This window comes from Condylura cristata, unplaced genomic scaffold (assembly GCF_000260355.1).
Source record: "Condylura cristata isolate star-nosed mole 26May11 unplaced genomic scaffold, ConCri1.0 scaffold00028, whole genome shotgun sequence".
NCBI classification, from domain to species: Eukaryota; Metazoa; Chordata; class Mammalia; order Eulipotyphla; family Talpidae; genus Condylura; species Condylura cristata.
In genome coordinates this window covers 11199478-11217833 of record NW_004567129.1, presented here as the reverse complement: position 1 = coordinate 11217833, position 18356 = coordinate 11199478, and the positions used below count along the sequence as shown (strand labels likewise).

The window sequence follows — 18356 nt, the reverse complement described above, 5'->3', positions numbered from 1 at the left end:
GGCCAGCCTGGGGGCTTGGGGAGGAACCGAGGCAGGAGGGGGTGGGGGAAGGGGTTCCGCACGTGGAGACGCCAGAGTCCGGCACTGGGGCCTCAGCACGCTTCTGGCCTGGCCCGTCTCTGCCCAGTCGCCCCGGGAGGCTTCCGTTCCCTGGAAACCTGCAGCTTCTGCCGCCCCCTGCGCACCGCCTGAGCCTGGCGTCCCCACAGGTTTTCAAGAACCCCAAGTTCAACATGCTGACCGTGCGCAACGACATCACCCTGCTGAAGCTGGCCACCCCCGCCCGCTTCTCCGAGACCGTGTCCGCCGTGTGTCTGCCCAGCGAGGCCGACGACTTCCCCGCCGGCTCCCTGTGCGCCACCACCGGCTGGGGCAAGACCAAGTACAACGGTGAGCGTGAGCGTGAGCGTGAGCGTGAGCGTGAGCGTGAGCGTGAGCGTGACGTGAGCGTGAGCGTGAGCGTGAGCGTGAGCGTGAGCGTGGCTGCGGCAGCGGGCGCTGTGGGCGGGCTCTGCGCTGGGCGTGGCCCAGGTTCAGCAGCGCGGGAGGCGCGGAGGTGCGGGCTCCTGGACGCAGCCCGCTCATGAAAACCTCGCCGCGGGCGAATACAGGGCCGGCGGTGGCGGGGGTGTGTGAGCTTCTGGGGACACAGCTCTGATCCGAGGGGCCCTAGGCCCGCCGGCCCTGCAGGCTGCCCACGCCCCGCCGAGGGGATGTGCCCCAGGCCTGAGTGGGGGCAGCCACCATCCGGAGTGGCTGGGGCTCGCGTGCCCAGCGTGGGTTCGGGGCCCGAGTGTCCAGCGGGGTGTCCCTCCCGGGGCGGCCCTGCCTGACCGTCTCCTCCGGGTCCTGAGTCCTTCTGCCCAGGCCAGGGCTAGCCGCTGGCCCTTCCCAGGACAGCAGCCCCCAGGAAGGGGCAGTGAGGAAGGGGCTCTCTGTCACCCCCAGTGAGAGTATGTCCGTCCCCCTCCCTGGTGGACAAGCTGCTGCCCCTGAGCTCCCAGACCCGGGCGGCGGCGGGGCCCAGCCCACCCCAGGCTGGCTGTGGCAACACCTGTGCTTGGGGCAAAGTCAGCGGGGCCTGGGGCAGAGCCAGAGGTGACTTTCCGCTGGGGTCTGAGGGCTGCGGGGCTGCGCTAAGTGCAGCACCCCGGGGCGCGGGGCAGGGGGAGCAGCAGGGAGGCAGGCTGGGGGCTGTGCCCCCTGCGCTCAGGGAGGCTGGAGCATGAGTGGCGCTGAGGCCCCGGGCTCCTCTGTGCCTGCAGCCATCAAGACCCCCGAGAAGCTGCAGCAGGCCACCCTGCCCCTCCTGTCCAACGCTGACTGCAAGAAGTTCTGGGGTAACAAGATCACCGACGTGATGGTCTGCGCCGGGGCCAGCGGCGTGTCCTCCTGCATGGTACGGCCTCCCCCGCTTGCTGGTGGCCGTTCCCTCTTAGCCAGGGGAAACACCAGGGGGCTCCAGTCGTCCCCCTTTTCCTTCCTAATTTCCTTGGAAGTACTCTGACCTCGGGTCTGTCACTCCTGGGCCAGTTCTCCACGTCCACTATGTGTTCATAAACTCCGCGGAGCTGTCCCCAGTTGCCACCCCGGGAGCTGCTGAGGATCCTGACCCCTGACCCCGCAAACGTGTCCCGCACCTGTCAGGGAGCGTGCGGCCCCGATTCCCAGCTGTGTCTGCTGCTCTGGGCAGGGGCACCCGGTGGAGCCGCCTGGCCCTCTGCGTCCCTGGGAAGGTGACGGGCAGCAGGCGGGGCTGGGGTCCTCCAGCCTCCAGGTTAGGGTGCGAGAAAGTGTCCCGGGCAGGAGGAGGGCGGCAGTGGCGAGCTGCCAGCGGAGGCAGAAAGCAGGTTTCCTGGAGACTGGTCCTGAGCCTGTCACTCATTTGCTCCAGGGTGCGGGGTCCCCGCCATCCACCCCGTGCTCAGCGGCCTGTCCAGGATCGTCAATGGCGAGGACGCCGTCCCTGGCTCCTGGCCCTGGCAGGTGTCCCTGCAGGTAAGGGCGCACCTGAGCCTGACTGGGGCCTCGCGGGGTGCAGGCCGGCTGGGCAGGGGCTGCTGCCCGGCCAGGTGGGAGTGGCCGGCACCTGGCCAGGCTGACCCTCCGTCCTCCTCCAGGACAGCACCGGCTTCCACTTCTGCGGGGGCTCCCTGATCAGCGAGGACTGGGTGGTCACCGCCGCCCACTGTGGGGTCAGGTGAGGTCTAGGGAACCCCTTGGGGAAGGGAGAGACATTCAACACTGAGGGCTTGTCCTTTAACACCTTGTTCTGCAGTTTTATTTGGAAAGGTGTACAAAATGCCGTCCCGCCTCTCTTCGGGGTGATGGGAAGGAAATGCTCAGCAGGCAGTAGACCCAGCTGTGGCGGGAGGGCCCCGCCCTCACGGCCATACGCACACCTGCACACACTCAGGCACCCCAGCGCAGCCTGAGCCCCAGCTGGCCCCATCCCCACCTCACAGCAGGAACCTGTCCTTTTCTGGCCTCTAGAACCTCCCACCGCGTGGTGGCCGGAGAGTTTGACCAGGGCTCAAATGCTGAGAACATCCAGGTGCTGCAGATTGCCCAGGTACGATGGCCCCGGGATCTAGGTATGGTCCCCCGCAAGGTCCTGGGGAGATGCATGGCCCAAGAGGCCTGGGGACCCCATCCGTTCCCCAGCATGCATCATGAGGCAAAGCAGAAAGTGGGGTGTTCAAGGTTCCAGACAGGGGAAGGGCTACCTCAGGTTTTGGGCCTCAGCTCCTACAGTCAGAAAGAGCTTCGAGCTGAGCAGCCACTGGCCAAGGAGGCAGCCAGGGCAAGCCCAAGTCTTGGTCCTGCCCCATGCCAGCTGCCTCCCACACCCCAGCTGTACTGTCCAACCCTCCCTCACAGGTTTTCAAGAACCCCAAGTTTAGCATGTTCACCATCAACAACGACATCACCCTGCTGAAGCTGGCCACCCCCGCCCGCTTCTCCGAGACCGTGTCTGCCGTGTGTCTGCCCAACGAGGCCGACGACTTCCCCGCCGGCTCCCTGTGCGCCACCACCGGCTGGGGCCTGACCAAGCACACCAGTGAGTGCCTGCATGCGCAGGGGCAGGGCGGTGGGTATGTGACAGGGGTGCCAGGTAGGTGGAGCTGTGGCTGCTGACCGCCCATCTGCCCTTCCAGATGCCAACACCCCCGAGAAGCTGCAGCAGGCCACCCTGCCCCTCCTGTCCAACGCTGAGTGCAAGAAGTTCTGGGGCAACAAGATCACCGACCTCATGGTCTGCGCCGGGGCCAGCGGTGTCTCCTCCTGCATGGTACGGCGCCTGGGCTCTGCTGGTGGCCGTTCCCTCTTAGCCAGGGGTGGGCTCAGGCAGAAGCCCAGGCCGGGGTCTCGGCTGGCTGTCTGCCCCTCTCCTTAGGAAACCCTGCCACAGCAGCCAGGAGGATCTGGGTAGGTCACCCACGTCCTCCGCAGGCGGCTGCCAGAATGAGGGACTCTGACCTCGGAGTTCCCAGATGGCAAAATTTCACTGTTAACACCATTTGAGCAAAAGGCTCCTGGAATTGTATCGTGCTCAGCCTGCAAGCGGGCATGGAGCTCCAGACGGGCCCAGAGGCTCCTTCAGTTCCCACCATGCCTTCCTCCTACTTATCAGACTAGCTTTACGAAGCGTTTACCACAGGCCCCCACTTCAGGGGCGACCCAGATTTTCAGGGCACCGACCACAATAGCGGCTGCTCCTTTCCTCTAACGCCCCCAATATTCTTGTGCTGAGCTACCACTGGAGGCTGTCAAGCCCTCGACTGGGCTCTGGGGTGACATCCCGGGCCACCTGAGCCGCCAGATCCAAGCCCTCTTTTTTCCCTCTCCCGCAGGGCGACTCTGGCGGCCCCCTGGTGTGCCAGAAGGACGGAGCCTGGACCCTGGTGGGCATCGTGTCCTGGGGCAGCGGCACCTGCTCCACCTCCAGCCCCGGCGTGTACGCCCGCGTCACCGAGCTCATGCCCTGGGTGCGGGGCATCCTGGCTGCCAACTGATCCCAGAGCACCCCCAGCCTTCCCGCTGACCTTATTTCCCTAAAGCTTCAATAAACAGGTTGAAGACATGCCAACGGTGTACTTGCCTATGTCAGGGCCTCCAGGGCCTCATTCCACTCGGGGACTGGGTCTTCAGTGGGCTGAGCAGTGGGGCAGGGCAGTCTCTGAGGGACCTCCTCATTCTCCCTCCCCAGGGAGTGGCCAGGAAGGCCACAGGCAGATGAAGTATGGGTGCAAAAAAGGGAGGCCGACACCTGGGGTACAGTCAACTTGGCCAATTCCCTACCCCCTAAGCTGTGGGGTACATACTCCTGTGGCCCCGGGGAGGCTTCCCATCTCCCCAGGTCACGCTGGCGCCAGGGCCTTCTCAGTCCAAGCACTCTGACAGGGCAGGGGTGGCAAGGCAGGCAATGACTGGCAGGCACGGTGAATTAAATGGGGCCCCCAGGGCAGACCCCACCCCACCTTCTGAACCTCACTGGGTGTTTCTGCGGGTGGTCTTGCACTTGCTCCTCTTTGGCAGTCTGCAGGATGGGCGCTTTCGTGAACGTGAGGCTAGAGCAGCCCGAGCGAAGGAAGCCTCACCCGCCTGCCCCTGGAAGCGAGGCACACAGGGACCAAAGCCGCCTTCCTCTGAGTCCCCTCAACCAATGGTACCACATAGGGCCAAATTCCCTTCTTTCTCAAACCTGTCCCCAGCCCACAGCTGCCCCCGCTGGGCCACCCTGAATACGTCTGCCAGGCTCCCCGCGCCCCCCTCCTCCCACACCACCAATCAGTCCCTCAGGCACCTCACATGCCCCGTCTTGGCATCTCCACTGCCCATGCAGAAGCAAGGGTTGAGAATGGGAGGCCAGGGTCCCTCCGGCCTCCGGAGGGTCCCTCAGGCAGCCTCCTGGCACCCCTGCCCCTGCTGCAAACTCAGACGGCCCAGAAGATGGACGCTTCCCGTTGGAAACACAAGAAGTTTTGGGAGCTATCTATATAGGGCCCCCCTAGAACCAGCTACCCAGTCTCAGGCTCTTTCCAAGGGGACCTGAGGGTGCTACTGAACCAGATGATGGTGTAACAGCCAGAGTGCTCATGCCAGGGAACAAGGCCTGGAGGTGCCAGCTTGCCACTCTGTCCCCCAGGACGTCCACTTATGGATGCCCTGTCCCGTACCCCAGCCACCGTGTCCCAGGCTGCAGGTCTCTGCCACCTACCCCAAGCTGAGCAGTCTGTCCAGGGGCGCCAATGGGAAGCTGTCGTCCTGGGCCTCCGGCCCTGCATGTGTCCCTGCCAGTGGGGGGAGTCCGAGGAGTGCTGGCCAGACCAGAAGGCCCAGGCAGCAGAGGCGAGGCTGCCCATTCCACACCTCTGCCCGGACCCGCTCCAGCCCCTGCTTCTGCGGGGGTCCTCCTGTTCGTACTGAGTGGTCATCGCTGCCCACTGCGGGGTCAGGCGAGGCGGACTTGGCGGAAGGGTATGGGGGACAGCTCTCTCCCTCCTAAGCCCAACCTCCATCTATCATGCCTGCGAGGATGCAGCTGGCTTCCCAAGATGGGTCCTCCTGCCCATCACACCTCACGAGACTGCTTGTCAGTTTTCAAATTTTATTTAAATGTAGACTATTAGTCAAGTGATTGGAAAATCAATAATGAAAAATAGTTCTTTAGAGTTCTCTCCTGGTGCAGAGAAGGAACACACCGCTGCGGCACGTGCCTGCTGGGGGACACAGCACCCTCAGGAGTGAGCCCTCGGTCAAGGCACCTGGGCACCCTTGACCCGGCCCCGTGTTGGGACCCTTCCAGCCCACTGAGGGCGGGCCGCCAGCCCGCCCCGGCCTCCGCTCCCAGGACCCAGCCCTGCTTCCCGACCCATCATAAATATACACAAATCCTGCTCAGGCTGGGGCACTGCGCCGGGCGGAGCTGCTGTCCTGTGCCCGCATCCATAGTGCCTTTCTGGGACAGCTCGGCCCGTCACCGCCCTCCGTCCCTCTGGTCGTCTGCACTCAGGCAGCTGCCAGCTGGCCCAAGACTCGGCGGAACTGCTGGGTGCTGTGGCCCAGCTCCTTGACCCTGTCCATCATGTCCTGGGCGGCGGTGGCCGAGGGGTACTGCAGGGCGGCAGCCTTGGTGGTGGCCACGATGCCCCGCAGGAGGTCACAGAGCAGGTTGCTGTAGTGGGTCACCTGGTTACGCACGTCGGCTGCCTTGGCTTGCCGCGACAGCGTGTCCCCGATGAACACCAGCTTGTGGGCACTAAGGATGACGAACTTGCTGTGAGCCACAAAGATCTTGGGCGGCTGATTGGTGGACACAGCGGTGAAGAAGGCCTCCACCGCATTGGTCAGCGTGGTCAGGTTGGCCTCGCACTGCTCCAGGTAGAAGAGCAGCAGCTGTCGGTCAGAGGGCCCCAGCCCTCCTGTCCGCCCGGGGGCCAGCGGCTGGGCCTGCGTCCAGTTGGCCAGGTCGTGGTCTATGGGCCGTGACACTTCCTGCTCTAGCCGCTCAAACTGCTTCAGCTGAGGCAGAGGAAAAGCAAAGTAAACACCATAACCACAGAGTTAAAGGAAAGAGGGGCCCCTTTAGAAAAAGGCCCCATCTCTACCCTACGTGGGACCAGACATATTCCCTTACGCATCTCCTAGAGCCTGAGAACAAAAGAAGATTCCATTCACATACCATTTCTGAGGTGACAAAATGGAGAACAACTGAGCAGCTGCAAGGTTAAGGATGTCGGCTCAGTTTGGGGGTACTCCCCAGCGCATGGAAGTCTGGGGGGAAGATGGTGAAGGGAACCTGGACTTCGATGTACTCTCTGAAACCTCTGTGAGTGTATAAGTATTTCAAAGTGAAAAGTAAAAAAAAACAACTTCTCCTTAACACGTACACTTTAAAAAGACTGAAATACCCCAAAGGAAAATTAGATAACCATCACCTGGAATCCCAGGCATCCAGAAATAGCCACTGCTAGAATTTTGCCAACTAGCCTTGAGAACTGCATGCTGACAGATTTGCAGACAAGAGAAACTTTACAGGGTGTTATTTCTGTATTTTGTGCTAGTCTAAATTTTCATTTTTAAATTATTTTCATAATCAGAATAAAACTCCCTTGCTTTTTTAAAAAATAGCCTACTCCTACTCTCAGGAAATGATCCAAAATATGAACAAAACTACATTTAAATAGTCCTACGTATTATTTAAATACGGAAAGCAGGGCCCTCCCTAGTGACACAGAGGTTAAAGTCTCAGTGCTGTCAAGCTACGGGGCGCCACTGTGGCACGAGTTCCATCCCGGCCAGGGAGCTGACCCACATGGCGGCAGACCTCTCCTGTCTCGCCCGCTGCTCCCCTCAGCAGGGTACTCTCAATCTGCCTGCTCTGCTCCCCACTCTGTCTCTGGCGAATCCTCTCACCCCCACACATCTGGCCTGTACCCCAGTACTTGCATGCATAAATAAATAATCGGATAAAATATGGAAAACATAAACATTCAAAGATATTATATGGCTTTAAAGACAACTCATGAAGACTGTTAAAGGCCAGGGCACAGCGCTCGAGACCAAGGCCTCGCAGCGTCACAGGCACCGGCTCACACACCGGAGGCCTCCAGCGGCAGCCGCGCCGCCCAGCTCTCGGGCCGCTGCTGTGCTTTCTTTTCTGCTTTATTCCACCGGTCTGTGTGTGCTCTATAAATGTGTTCTGCGACTGCTCCGACGCAGTTTACACGCAGGCCCAACGCACACACGGAGATATCACAAGGCAGGGCAAGAAGGGCCCTGGGGCTGGCTCTGAGACAGGCCTGGCTCCCGCAGCCAGCCCGAGCATCCTCACCTGCTGCAGTTCCAGCTGGCCCTTCCCCTGCCGCGTGATGTTGCCCTTTTCCAGCAGCTCCTTCTGGGTTTTCTCAAACTCTTCCTTCCCCTGGAGGGCAGACACAAGGACGGGCTGCGCCAGTGCTCCAAGCCCCAGTTCAGTGCAGGGCGGGCAGCCACCAGGTGGCACAGCAGGCCGCACGCCAGGCCACCGTGAGGCCAGAGCAGACATGGGTGGGGCAGGAAGCTGTTCTCCCCACCTCTTTTGCCTCCTACCACCCCAAGAAGGGGCGGGGCACACTCCTGTGGCCAAGGTCATCCTCCCTGCCCAGGTTCCCATGCCAGGAAACACATCCACGCCCGTCCCCTCAGTGTACCGGAACTGGCCACCGGCCCCTGCCCCAACCTGTGGTTCCGGCCCTACTCCACCCTCCCATCACCTTTCTTCCCCCATGTCTGAAACCATCTTTGTGGTTCAGACCCTATCTCCACAACCAGAACAGAGCCACCTGCAGAGGGCCTGTGGAGAGGGAGGACTGCACTTCACCACCTGGCCCAGAAGATCAGCATGAGAGGAGAGCTGGACCCCAGTGGGGTCCAAATCCTCCTTGAGGCACAGGAGACCCCCATGTGGCAGGCGATCAGGGTCCCCACAATGCAGTGGCAAAGTCAGGCCCAGAGAGGGTTTGAGGGCTGCCCGAGGGGCCCAAAATCTGGCAAGGCAGGCACCCACCTGCAAGTGGACGTAGTCGTAATCCTCCATCCAGCCCCCCTCACTGTTCTCATACTGCCCATCTGGTGAGTCCTGGGAGGTGAACTTGGGGGGCGAGGGCAGGGGCCGGGACTGGATACTGCTGGCCTTGTCAGTGGGGTTGGGGTGCAGTGGGCCGCCCCCCTCTGGCCCAGGAACAGAGGGCTTGGTCCGTCTGAAGAGCAACGAAGCATTGCCATGCAAGAAAGAGGCCAGCTGCTTGGCATCCTCGGGCACAGCCCGTGAGCAGGCCACCAGGCGGTCCAGGTCTTCTGGAGTGGCCCCTGGGCCTCCCCGGCCACTGTCGAGAGCTTGACCGTGGGCCACCAGAGTCTGGTGTACCTCTTCCATCTTCTGCAGCTGCCAGCTAAGCTTGGCATGCAGTGTACGGTCAGATGTGTGGGCAGCACTGCCCACGGCGTTGCGGGCAAACTCCAGCAGCTCATGGAGAGCCCCCTGGACAGCAGCCACAGCAGTCCGCAGGTCCTGGGCTGCGGGCTCCTGAGGCTCAGTGTTGCTGCGCCAGGTCCCACTTGTGGTGGCACTGCCCACCAGGTCCAGGAGGTGGGCAACAGTGGCACTCACACCTTGCTGCAGCCGTGACAGGGCCTCCATGGCCACCTCCATGTCCAGGGGCTCCCGGCCTGGTACTGCCACCTCCAGCGAGGACGCCGACTGGCTGCTGCGTGTGCTTCCTGTGCTGGAGGCTGACAGGCGCTTGGCATCAGCCGGGGCCTCCCGCTCAGCCGGGGGGGGCACTGAGTACACGCCGTCGTCTGCCCTGCCGCCATCAGCCACCTCTGGAGGAAGAGCCCGGTCCCGGGGCACGTCATAGAGGGTGCTGGGGCCAGGCCGCCGCAGGCCGGGGGGCACATCATAGAGGTCAGGGGCAGGGGGAGGCACGTCATACACATCCTCAGTCGGGGGGCAGTCTGGAGGGGGTGCAGCGAGGACCAGTGGGTGGCGGGTTGGGTCAAAGGGCTTGACTTTGGCGAAGGCTGGGGGCACATCATATGTCTCCTCACGCATGAGTGGGCCATCAGGCACGTCCTTGCTCACCGATGGAGGAATGTCGTACACCTGGGGGGCCAAGGGACAGGTAAGGCAGTGCCCATCTGCCCGACCAGGAGGGAGCCCAGGGACAGAAACGCACGCACGCAGACACATACACCCTGGTATGCACACCCCTCGCACCCTTTACCCACGCAGGCTATCGTGATGACTCTGGACCCAGATGACCCGACCACAAAATTCTGGCTCTAATGCTTGTTAGCTGTGGCCTAAGGCAGGTGACTCGACTTCTCTGTCCCCGTCTGCTCATCTGTAAGGCAGAACTCGCGCAGGACAGGTTGGCTGTGAGGACCACCAGTGAGTTCGCCCAGCTGCATAAATACCCGCACTCAGTGAGAGAGGAGTTCCGGCACCAGCACGTGTGCTCTGTGGCGGGTACCTGCCAAACCACCTTCATGCTACATTTGGGGCGATGTCCGGGTTCGCCCAGGACAGTCCTGGTGTGTGCGTGACACACCCATCAATACTGGTTGCTCCCCTCCCTTTTGCTTTCAGAAGTGTTGTGTTTGGGATGACAAACTGCAACACCTTGCTGACATCCTGTGAATCTATTAGGATCCTTTTACCAATGAGGAAGCTGAGGCTTAAAAGAGCTGGGTTTGACATCAGGCGGGGGTGGGGGGTGGAGCCAGAGCTGGGGTCCAGAGTCAGGCCTACTGGTGCTCCCACCCTGGCGCACAAACTCGGCCACACCCAGAACCTGGACACAGGTCAGCTCCTGAGGCCCCAGCACTCCTGACCGCTCACCGCATGGTGGTCGGACGGCGGCAGGCCCTTCTCCACACTGGGAGGCACGTCGTACACATCCAGTGACGCATCCCGGCCGTTGGGACCCTTGACAGCCATAGGGGGTGTGTCGTATACCTGCAGGCAGGAACGGTGCAGTGATACAGGTGCCAGGGCCACCTTGAAGATGGAAAGACAGAAACCCCACCACACCCACCCCGAACCACTCGACCAGGGCCAAGAAAGGTCATGTCCCTGAGCCAGGGTGGGGTAGGGGCCCCACCACCACCCAGGTAGCCCCCCAATACCTACCTCCTGGCCATACTGGCTGGGAAGCAGCCCCCGAACAGGGGGCACGTCGTAGATGTCCTGGGGCCCAGGGGCCAGCAGGTGGCGTGGGATGTCATACTCGTCCTGCTCTGGCTGGGAGGCCTCAAACACATAGCCTTGCCCCACACGGGTGGGCACCACCACCTGCGAGCGACAGGTCTGTCACCACCAGCTCTGGAAACCGCCTCCAGGATCCACCCTCAGGCCTCAGGAAGACCCCACCTGTGAGAAGGGGGAGGAACACAAAGGGGGCCTCCCCTGGGTGGGCCAGAGGCATCAGCCCTCATCCCTTTGTGTTCTCTGCTCCTCCCTCCAGGATAGGCAGCACTAGGGAACTAGTTCTCCAGGGCCTGTTCAGAGCAGGCTATTCTCATGAAGAAACAAGAGCAGTCTCTTTATCAGGATGACCTGGAAGGTTCCAGAAGAGGGAGACAAGCAGGGAGAGCGGCCATCTTGGCTGGAGGACCGTCTGGTGACACCTCCCAGCTCCACTCTGCAGAAGGGCCTGCCCAGCAAGGGGGTGCAGGACCCAGCAGCCACCATCAGGATCTAGGACAAACGAAGTGCCAGAACCTGGCTCTGTTGGCTTCAGGCCAGACATAGGAGGTGGCATGCAGGAGCGCCCCTCAGTCAGGACCCAGGGCCTCTAAGGAGAGAGTGGCCTGGCACAGCAGCATGTAACACCCCTTTCCTCCTCATCACCCAGACACATTCTGGGAAGATTCCGGAGGACAGAGTGAACAAGGACTCTCAAAACTCACATCTGGGGCAGCTGGAGGAAAAGGACTGGTAAAGAAAGCTAAGTGTAGGTAGATGGGAGCAGAAAGACTAGAATCCAGGACTCTGCTCCCCACCGTATTACCCCCACAGGGATTCTGAGACCACCATTCCTGCAAAATTATAAGGCCTTAGTGAGGGGACTTCCGTCCAGAAAGAAAGCCTGCCCCTCTCTTTGCCCTGGCCAGGGCTCCAGGACTCAGAGCTGCCCCACCCCTCAGAGACCGCGCTGGCGTCTGCTGGGTGCTCTAAGAGGCTCACGGCCTTCACTCCACTGCAGTGGAGTGAGACCTGCTAGAGGGCGTACACCCTGCAGGAGGCCAGTCCAGGCCCAGAGGGGCGGTCCTGGGGCTGTGTGTCCTGTGGCGGGGAAGTCCTTGGGGAGGGGCGGGGCCAGCAGGAACTAGCTCAGGGCCGGCCTCCTCCACCAGGCTCCAGGCTCAGCTCTTCTCCCACAGAAAAGCCTTTGTTCCCTAGTCAAAGGGGACATCTGGGACAGGGGTGACTCAGACCCTCCCCACACACATCCATGCAGGCGCCCTACCCGCCCCCCCGAACCAGGTCCAGCCCCCGCGAAGCGCAGCACAGCCAGCTCTGTTCCTTCTGTACCCACAGAGGCCGCTGCGGGTGCGGCGCTGGCACACAGAGTCCATCCCCCAAAGCAGCATGCCAGCAGCACTTTCCTGACCAGCCAGAGCTTGGCAGAGCCTCCAGCTAACGCATCCAGTCTGCCTTCTGGGGCAGAGTGGCAGACTGACTTGTGACCACTGGCCTCTTGGGGCAGCCCTGGCAGGAGGGGTCTGCTGACAAGCATTCTCAAGAGGGGCCGGCAGGGCCCCAGCAGTGCTCCCGCCCCCTCCCGCAGCGTGTCTGGGAGTGGAGTTGGCGGCCCTCTCCAGACTCATCTCCCTATGCAGCCCCAGACTTGAGTCTCCTCCAGAGCTATTTTTAGACACTGGAACCTGCCAAGAGCAGGACAGGCGGGGCTGAGGGGGTATGGGGGGACGTGGCAGGTTGGCCAGGCCTGGAGACCAGACACAAGGCTTCTCCAGGCCCAGGGTTCTGGAGGAATCTTCCAGGAAGGTGGGGACGGACCCAATGAAGAGGGGTGTGCACTGGCCTACACAGTGCCCACGACCTTCATGCAAAGGAGGGCGGGGAGCGCGGGAGGAGGGGCCTGGGGCTGGAGCTCAGGCCAGGTGAAAGGCAGCTTGGTGTTCCTGCACTCCTGCAGCCGAGTGTGACACTGGCGAGTCACTGTTTGTTAGGAAAAAAACCAGAAATGCAGCCACCAGACAATTCTCCAGGGAGCTGCTGGGCTGCTCTACACCGGAGGCCCCATTAGCAGGGCCTGCGGGACACAGGCACAGAGCGGCGGGGCAGCGCGAACACCCACTGCCCACCTGCCCCACGCAGTGCCGGGGAGGGCAGGGTCATCGCACAGAGGCTCCCAAGGTCCATGAGAAGGCAGATGGGGCCTCCCACTCCCCAGTTCTGGCTCCAGCGTTCTGTCCACACCTGCCTGACTCCAAGCAGCCCCCCCGCTGGCCTCCCACTTACCCAAAAGGGACATGGCCACAGGTGGGAGGGGGGCCTCTGGCAATCCCCAGCCCCGATGTCCTCCTCTGAGAAACAGAGTGACGCAGGATGCTGTGGGACAGCACTCCTGTCCTGCTCTTGGCAGGTTCCAGGGACCATCCAACCTCTCATGAGAGTGAAGCACACAGGTCCCCTCCCAAGCCCCTGGGCTCACCAGGGCCAGGCGCCTAGGAAGATGAAGCTTCCTGGACACCTTGTGGGGGTGGAATTCAGAAGAAGGACCTAGCTCAGCTGTGTCTCCTCTGGCGCCAGAGCAAGCGCCAGTTGTCCCCTCAGGCACAGCTGCAGCCCCTGACCCAGAGGCATCTCCTCTAAGGTGACCTCATAAAACACCACCCCTCTGGAGGCCCCACCTACTCTGCCCGCAGCTTCTTAACGCACCAGAAGGGTCCTGGTGCCTGGGTGTGGCCGGGGCGGCTATCCCAGCGATGCAGGCCACTCCGCACAGATGGCTGATGCCTCCTGGACAGTTGCCTCATCACTGCCCCTCCCCCAGCCCTAGCGGGGCCTCTTCTACCCCTAGAACCAGGAGTCTCAGTTTCCCAGACTTCTAAAGGGGAGGAGGGGACTTAGGAAAGCACAACCTCAAAATGTGGGCACAGATGCACACACCAAGATGGTCAATGCCAGGCTGTCTGTAATCAGAACGAGCAATCAGAAGCCACCTGGAGCCCACCCCAAGGGCGGCGGCAATGCAGCAGAAATGGGGCAGCCGTCCCTCGGGCTGAGGGAGAACTGTCACTAACCCACGAAAGTTCTTTTGGTAAGTAATGTTGGATGACAAAAAGCAAAAGTATGTATATAAATCTGAAAGATAAACAGAGAAAATGCTAGACAAATTACGCAAAAATTTCCCAGCAATTCCTTCCTGATTGGGAGTCTCATCTCTAGGTCTCTCCATACATTATGCATTTGCTCTAACAAACAGCATGTTGTCATGATCATAAGATAAAAACATGTGCCGTCAAGCCTGCCCAGGGCCGGAGAGGCGACAGCCAAACCCCAGGACACAGGGCTCTCCTTCCTGGCCGCCACTCCAGGGCTCTTGGGGACGCAGGCGGGGGGCAGCTCCACCTGCCGGCCAGGCGAACTCAGAGCGGTCTGAGAACAAGGCCGAGGCACTGAGGGAAGCAGAACCCACAGTGAAAACACGGGCTCAGTCTGAGGCCTCAAGGCTGCTCCCGGCCTCTGCCTGCTCCAGCCGCACCAGGACAGGCCTGGCTGCCCAGGCTCAGGACAGGAGAGGACGGAGAAAGGCGCACCACCAGGTGTGCACACGCAGAAATGCTGAGGGTGTGTCTGTGACTGGGTGAAAGTGTGAGCTGTGCCTCACGTAACTCACTGGTAACACTGACAAGTGAGTTCCGGTGCGTGGCTTTATGCGGTGTGTCTGTGTGTCGGGAGGAATGGGCCATGGCCTGTCCTGAGGCTCAGCAGCCAGGCACTGGTCCCGGTCACCTCCCCCCAGGACAGATGCACCCCTAGCAGGGCTCTGCTCCTCCTGCAAGCCATCTCGGGAGTGGCCCCAGTGTGGGCTCTCCCATCTGGCATGGCCACCAGTCTGCCGCTGGCGATGCAGCTGAAGGGCAGGTAGGATGAAAGGGGGAACCCAGTGACCCAGGGTGCCTTGGTGGACAGGCTCTAGGAACAGTGTCCTTGAGGTCCCACCAATGAACTCTGGCCGGGTCTTCTGGGTGCCAGCGTCTGCCCAGTGAGCTGAACAGGGTGACAACGCACTCTGCCCCAATGCCCAGCTGGCGGTCTAGCCCAGATCCAGGGAATCCTGGACTAGCTGTGACAACAACACTAGGCAGGGCCTGCTCCCCAGGGAGCTGATAACAGAAGAGCCACTGGCTTCTCCTAAAGCTCAGCTACTGAGCTCACTGGTGTCTCTCACTGTGCTGAGGGCACAGTTGTTATGCTGGGTTTCCTGGGTCTCTCTGGGTACATTGTGAGGAACGAGCGGACACACAGGATGCAGGAGAGCTGGAGGACAGTGCTGTCTCCCAAGTTCCTGGAATGCCTCCTTCATTTCTGGGGCCTACAAAATTCCCCAACTCTTGAAGTGACCTGGGGGTGGGGAAACACAGGCCAAAGGTGAGACAGGCAGTGCTCCTCACTCGGGCCGGCAAGTGGGGCCTGGCCTCCACTCCAGTCCTTCCTCCTTTCCCCAGCAGTGAGTTGGAGGGACATACAGGCAGGCGTCACTTCCTTGCCCTGGAGTGGAGAAAGGCAGGGAACCCGTGGAGTTGGGGTGGCCAGGAGCTGTGCTCCAGGCCCACCCCCAGAGGACCTGGGGAGCCCCTGAGCTCAAAGCCGCTGGCCTCTGCCTGTCCCTTCTTCCTCCTGAGAGCCAGAGCCCATGAGACTTGACCCCAGAGCTGAGGATGGAGGCGGGTGGCCCTACAAGCCACAGGGTGAGAAAGAAACATCTTGTGCTCCCCCAGCACCTCCACCCTTGCACAGAATTTACCAGGTCGCTCGCACCTATTAAAATCCTTCCATCCTAGGAGAGCGTCCAGGTCCCTGTGGACACCAGACCCTGGGGGCTGTCCCCAGGCTGCTCCGCAGGCCCCACCGACCACCAGGCATGCAGACACTCTTCCACACCTCTGGACGTTTGCCAGAGTGCATCTCTGCCCCAAGGCTGCGTCGCTGTCCACAGTCAGCACATACGCCTGCCCTCTGGGCGCTCCGGCTCTTCACTTCTCCAGACAGACGGACCCCTTCTCCAAATGCTCACCTCTCACCTTGGCCCCAGACCAAGCACACAGCCACTGCAGGAGCCCTGAGAACCTGGTGCTAGGCTGGGCCCTGCTGGACCCAAAAAACAGGGCCTGGGTAAAACCCACAGTGGGCTTCCCAGCCATGCCTGGGCAGTCTTACCTTTGCCGGTGGCTTCGTCCCCTCCCAGCTGCGTGCATCCATGGATGGAGGGACCTGGTAGATGTCGTGCCCTATCCCAGCAGAAGGTGGCACCTGGTAAATGTCCTGGGCGGGGCTGCCAGGCCCTGGGGGCACCTGGTAAAGGTCTGGGGATGAGTTGGGAAACGGGTGATGTGGCATCTGCTTGGAAAACGTGGATGCCTGCTTGGCCGGGGGAGACTGGAACTGTGGGCTGGGCCCGGGGGCCTGGTAGAGGCCTTGCGGAGTCTTGCTGGGGGTAGGCACCAGGTAGACGCTGTCGGGCTGGGGCGGGTAGGCAGTGGGCAGCATGGATGTGTACTGGGCAGCCGGGGTGTGGAGGCCAGGTGGAGGCTGGCTCGAGGGGGTGGGTGGGCCGGGGCCAGGTCCTGCTGGCTTCTTGTCATACATGCCCACCAGGATCTTGAGGCGGTTCCCAGGCACGATGCCTTGGCGCCCATGCAGCGAGCAGAGCCACCAACCATCCAGGCCCTGTGTGTCCCGCTCCAGCACTGTCATGATGTCGCCCTTGCGGAAAGACAGCTCATCTGGGGACTCAGCCACGTTGTCATAGAGGGCCTTAGCCAGCACGTTCTGGGGAGAAAGGACACAGGTGGACATGAGGGCGTGTGCTGGTGCTCAAAGGGCCCATCCAGGCTCCCGGCCCCACCCCACTCGGTACTGGGTAGGCATCTGCCCTTGGCACTGGGAAAGGAACTCAGCGGGGTTCCTGAGTAGTCCTGGAGCCCAGGCCACTCCGCTTCCACTGCCTGTACAAAGACCCCACCGAGCCTTTTCGCAAATTGCCTGGAGAGCAATTTAAAAGCCTTTTGACCACAGCCACCATGAACCCTGCAGGGATGGCACTCCAGACGCTCTTAAAAACGACTCCCACTCACCCGCAACGCAGCTACGACAAGGCCCATGCATTCTGGAAGGAAAACACCCTCTCCACTGCCAGGGCCATCAGCCAAGAGGAAAAACCGGAAAGGAGAGGGGAGGGGACACACAAGGATGAAAGGGTCATCTTCTGCAGACCATATGGTCATGTACGGAAAAATCCCAACAAACTGGAAGAATCAGTGAGGGGTGAAAGAGTGCACATTAACAAAGGCTACAGGTTGTTCTGGGTGAGTCAAGCAAAGAGACTTCAGAAGCGAAAACTACCTTCTGTCAAAAGCTCAAGGAAAAACCCAAATAAAGGGGGAAATGGTCCAAGTTTGTGGGGGAAGACTGAGCACTGTAAAAAGCCAATCCACCCAAACTTACTTAAACTATACTGTACGATAAAAATGCCGGCCTTTTATTTCCCCCCCCGCTTTGGAGGCATCTGACCCAAGAATATGAATATTTCTAGAAGCCAGTGGAGAAATAAAGGCCCACGCCAAGCAGGAGAAATGAAAGGGCACTCACCTTCCTGCCCCATCCCTCCAAGTCTGTGAGTGGGCACCAGCCCCCATGGACAGGATAGGGCCCCTCTGGTAGTCTCGCAGTGAGGCCACAAAGGGGGCCAGATGGCAGTGGGAAGCGTAAGACCGTATCAAACGCAATCACAGGGACTCAGTGAAGGAAGAACAGTCAGTCTGGATACTTGCCTCTTGTTCTAAGCACAGGGCGATTAAAGACCTATGAGGGAAAGACCGCAAGGGCAATTCAAGACCTATGCACAAGCCCAGAGCCAATAAATGAAGAAAACTGTGGGAAAATTTCTTTGGGCCTGGGGGTAGGGAAAAAATCATGAAAACAAAACCCAAAAACAAACTCCCTCTTGCCCTGGAAGCACAAAGCAAAAGGTAACAACAGTTGGCTTCAACCTCATCAAAGTGACAGGCTTCTGTTGGATAGCACATGGCTGGCATAAGGTGACAGACAGGTCACCATGATGAGAGACACTGATCTGCAATCTAGAGAAGCAAGGAAAAGACGAGAATACCAACAGAAAACCAGCACAGAAGGAAAAGCAAGCTCTGTGCGGGAGAAACCTAAATGATGACAGTGACAGTGACAGTGACAGGACAGAAGCACAGCAGGACACATCTATGACCTGCTCTGGGCTCCAGAAGGGACTCAAGGTTCTGGGGGAACAGGAGCGCCACCACCAGAAACCTGCACGTAGAGCCGTGAATGGCTGCACCGCATCCCTCCGCGCTTTCCAGGCATGACCCATCACATTACATGGGAAGGGACAGGACTGAACCAGGCATCAGGAATAAAGGGGGAAATAAAATCAAACAAGAAAGGGGTCTCACACAGACTGAGAACAGTGAGTCTCGGCACAGCACCCCACCCCACCTTTTTGCCGCTGCAACCCTATGCATTCTCAGTCAGCCTAGGCTCTGGGGCTCCCAGGCAGTGACCCTCCCAGAGTGAGACCTGAGCC

At 60.7% G+C, this 18356-nt stretch overlaps 2 protein-coding genes across 3 annotated transcripts in view; one reads left to right on the top strand and one right to left on the bottom strand.

Annotated features, from left to right (window-relative positions):
* The window catches only part of LOC101623216 (chymotrypsinogen 2), a 5542-nt gene extending 1526 nt beyond the window's left edge, over positions 1 to 4016 (top strand). The window contains exons 3-11 of the mRNA XM_012730456.1: positions 210 to 531; positions 1266 to 1399; positions 1582 to 1642; positions 1895 to 1998; positions 2121 to 2200; positions 2494 to 2572; positions 2881 to 3061; positions 3159 to 3292; positions 3855 to 4016. Coding sequence (XP_012585910.1) covers positions 210 to 531; positions 1266 to 1399; positions 1582 to 1642; positions 1895 to 1998; positions 2121 to 2200; positions 2494 to 2572; positions 2881 to 3061; positions 3159 to 3292; positions 3855 to 4016 — 1257 coding nt within the window. The remainder of the gene's footprint in view (positions 1 to 209; positions 532 to 1265; positions 1400 to 1581; positions 1643 to 1894; positions 1999 to 2120; positions 2201 to 2493; positions 2573 to 2880; positions 3062 to 3158; positions 3293 to 3854) is intronic.
* Positions 4017 to 5602: 1586 nt separating this feature from the next.
* BCAR1 (breast cancer anti-estrogen resistance 1) overlaps positions 5603 to 18356 on the bottom strand; it is a 30824-nt gene continuing 18070 nt past the window's right edge. For both annotated transcript variants that reach the window (XM_012730713.1, XM_004690372.2), the window contains exons 2-7: positions 15959 to 16570; positions 10679 to 10840; positions 10388 to 10504; positions 8552 to 9649; positions 7838 to 7927; positions 5603 to 6525 (exon numbers count right to left, since the gene is read on the bottom strand). In XM_012730713.1, the coding sequence (XP_012586167.1) occupies positions 6013 to 6525; positions 7838 to 7927; positions 8552 to 9649; positions 10388 to 10504; positions 10679 to 10840; positions 15959 to 16570 (2592 nt within the window). In that variant the 3' untranslated portion in view covers positions 5603 to 6012. The remainder of the gene's footprint in view (positions 6526 to 7837; positions 7928 to 8551; positions 9650 to 10387; positions 10505 to 10678; positions 10841 to 15958; positions 16571 to 18356) is intronic.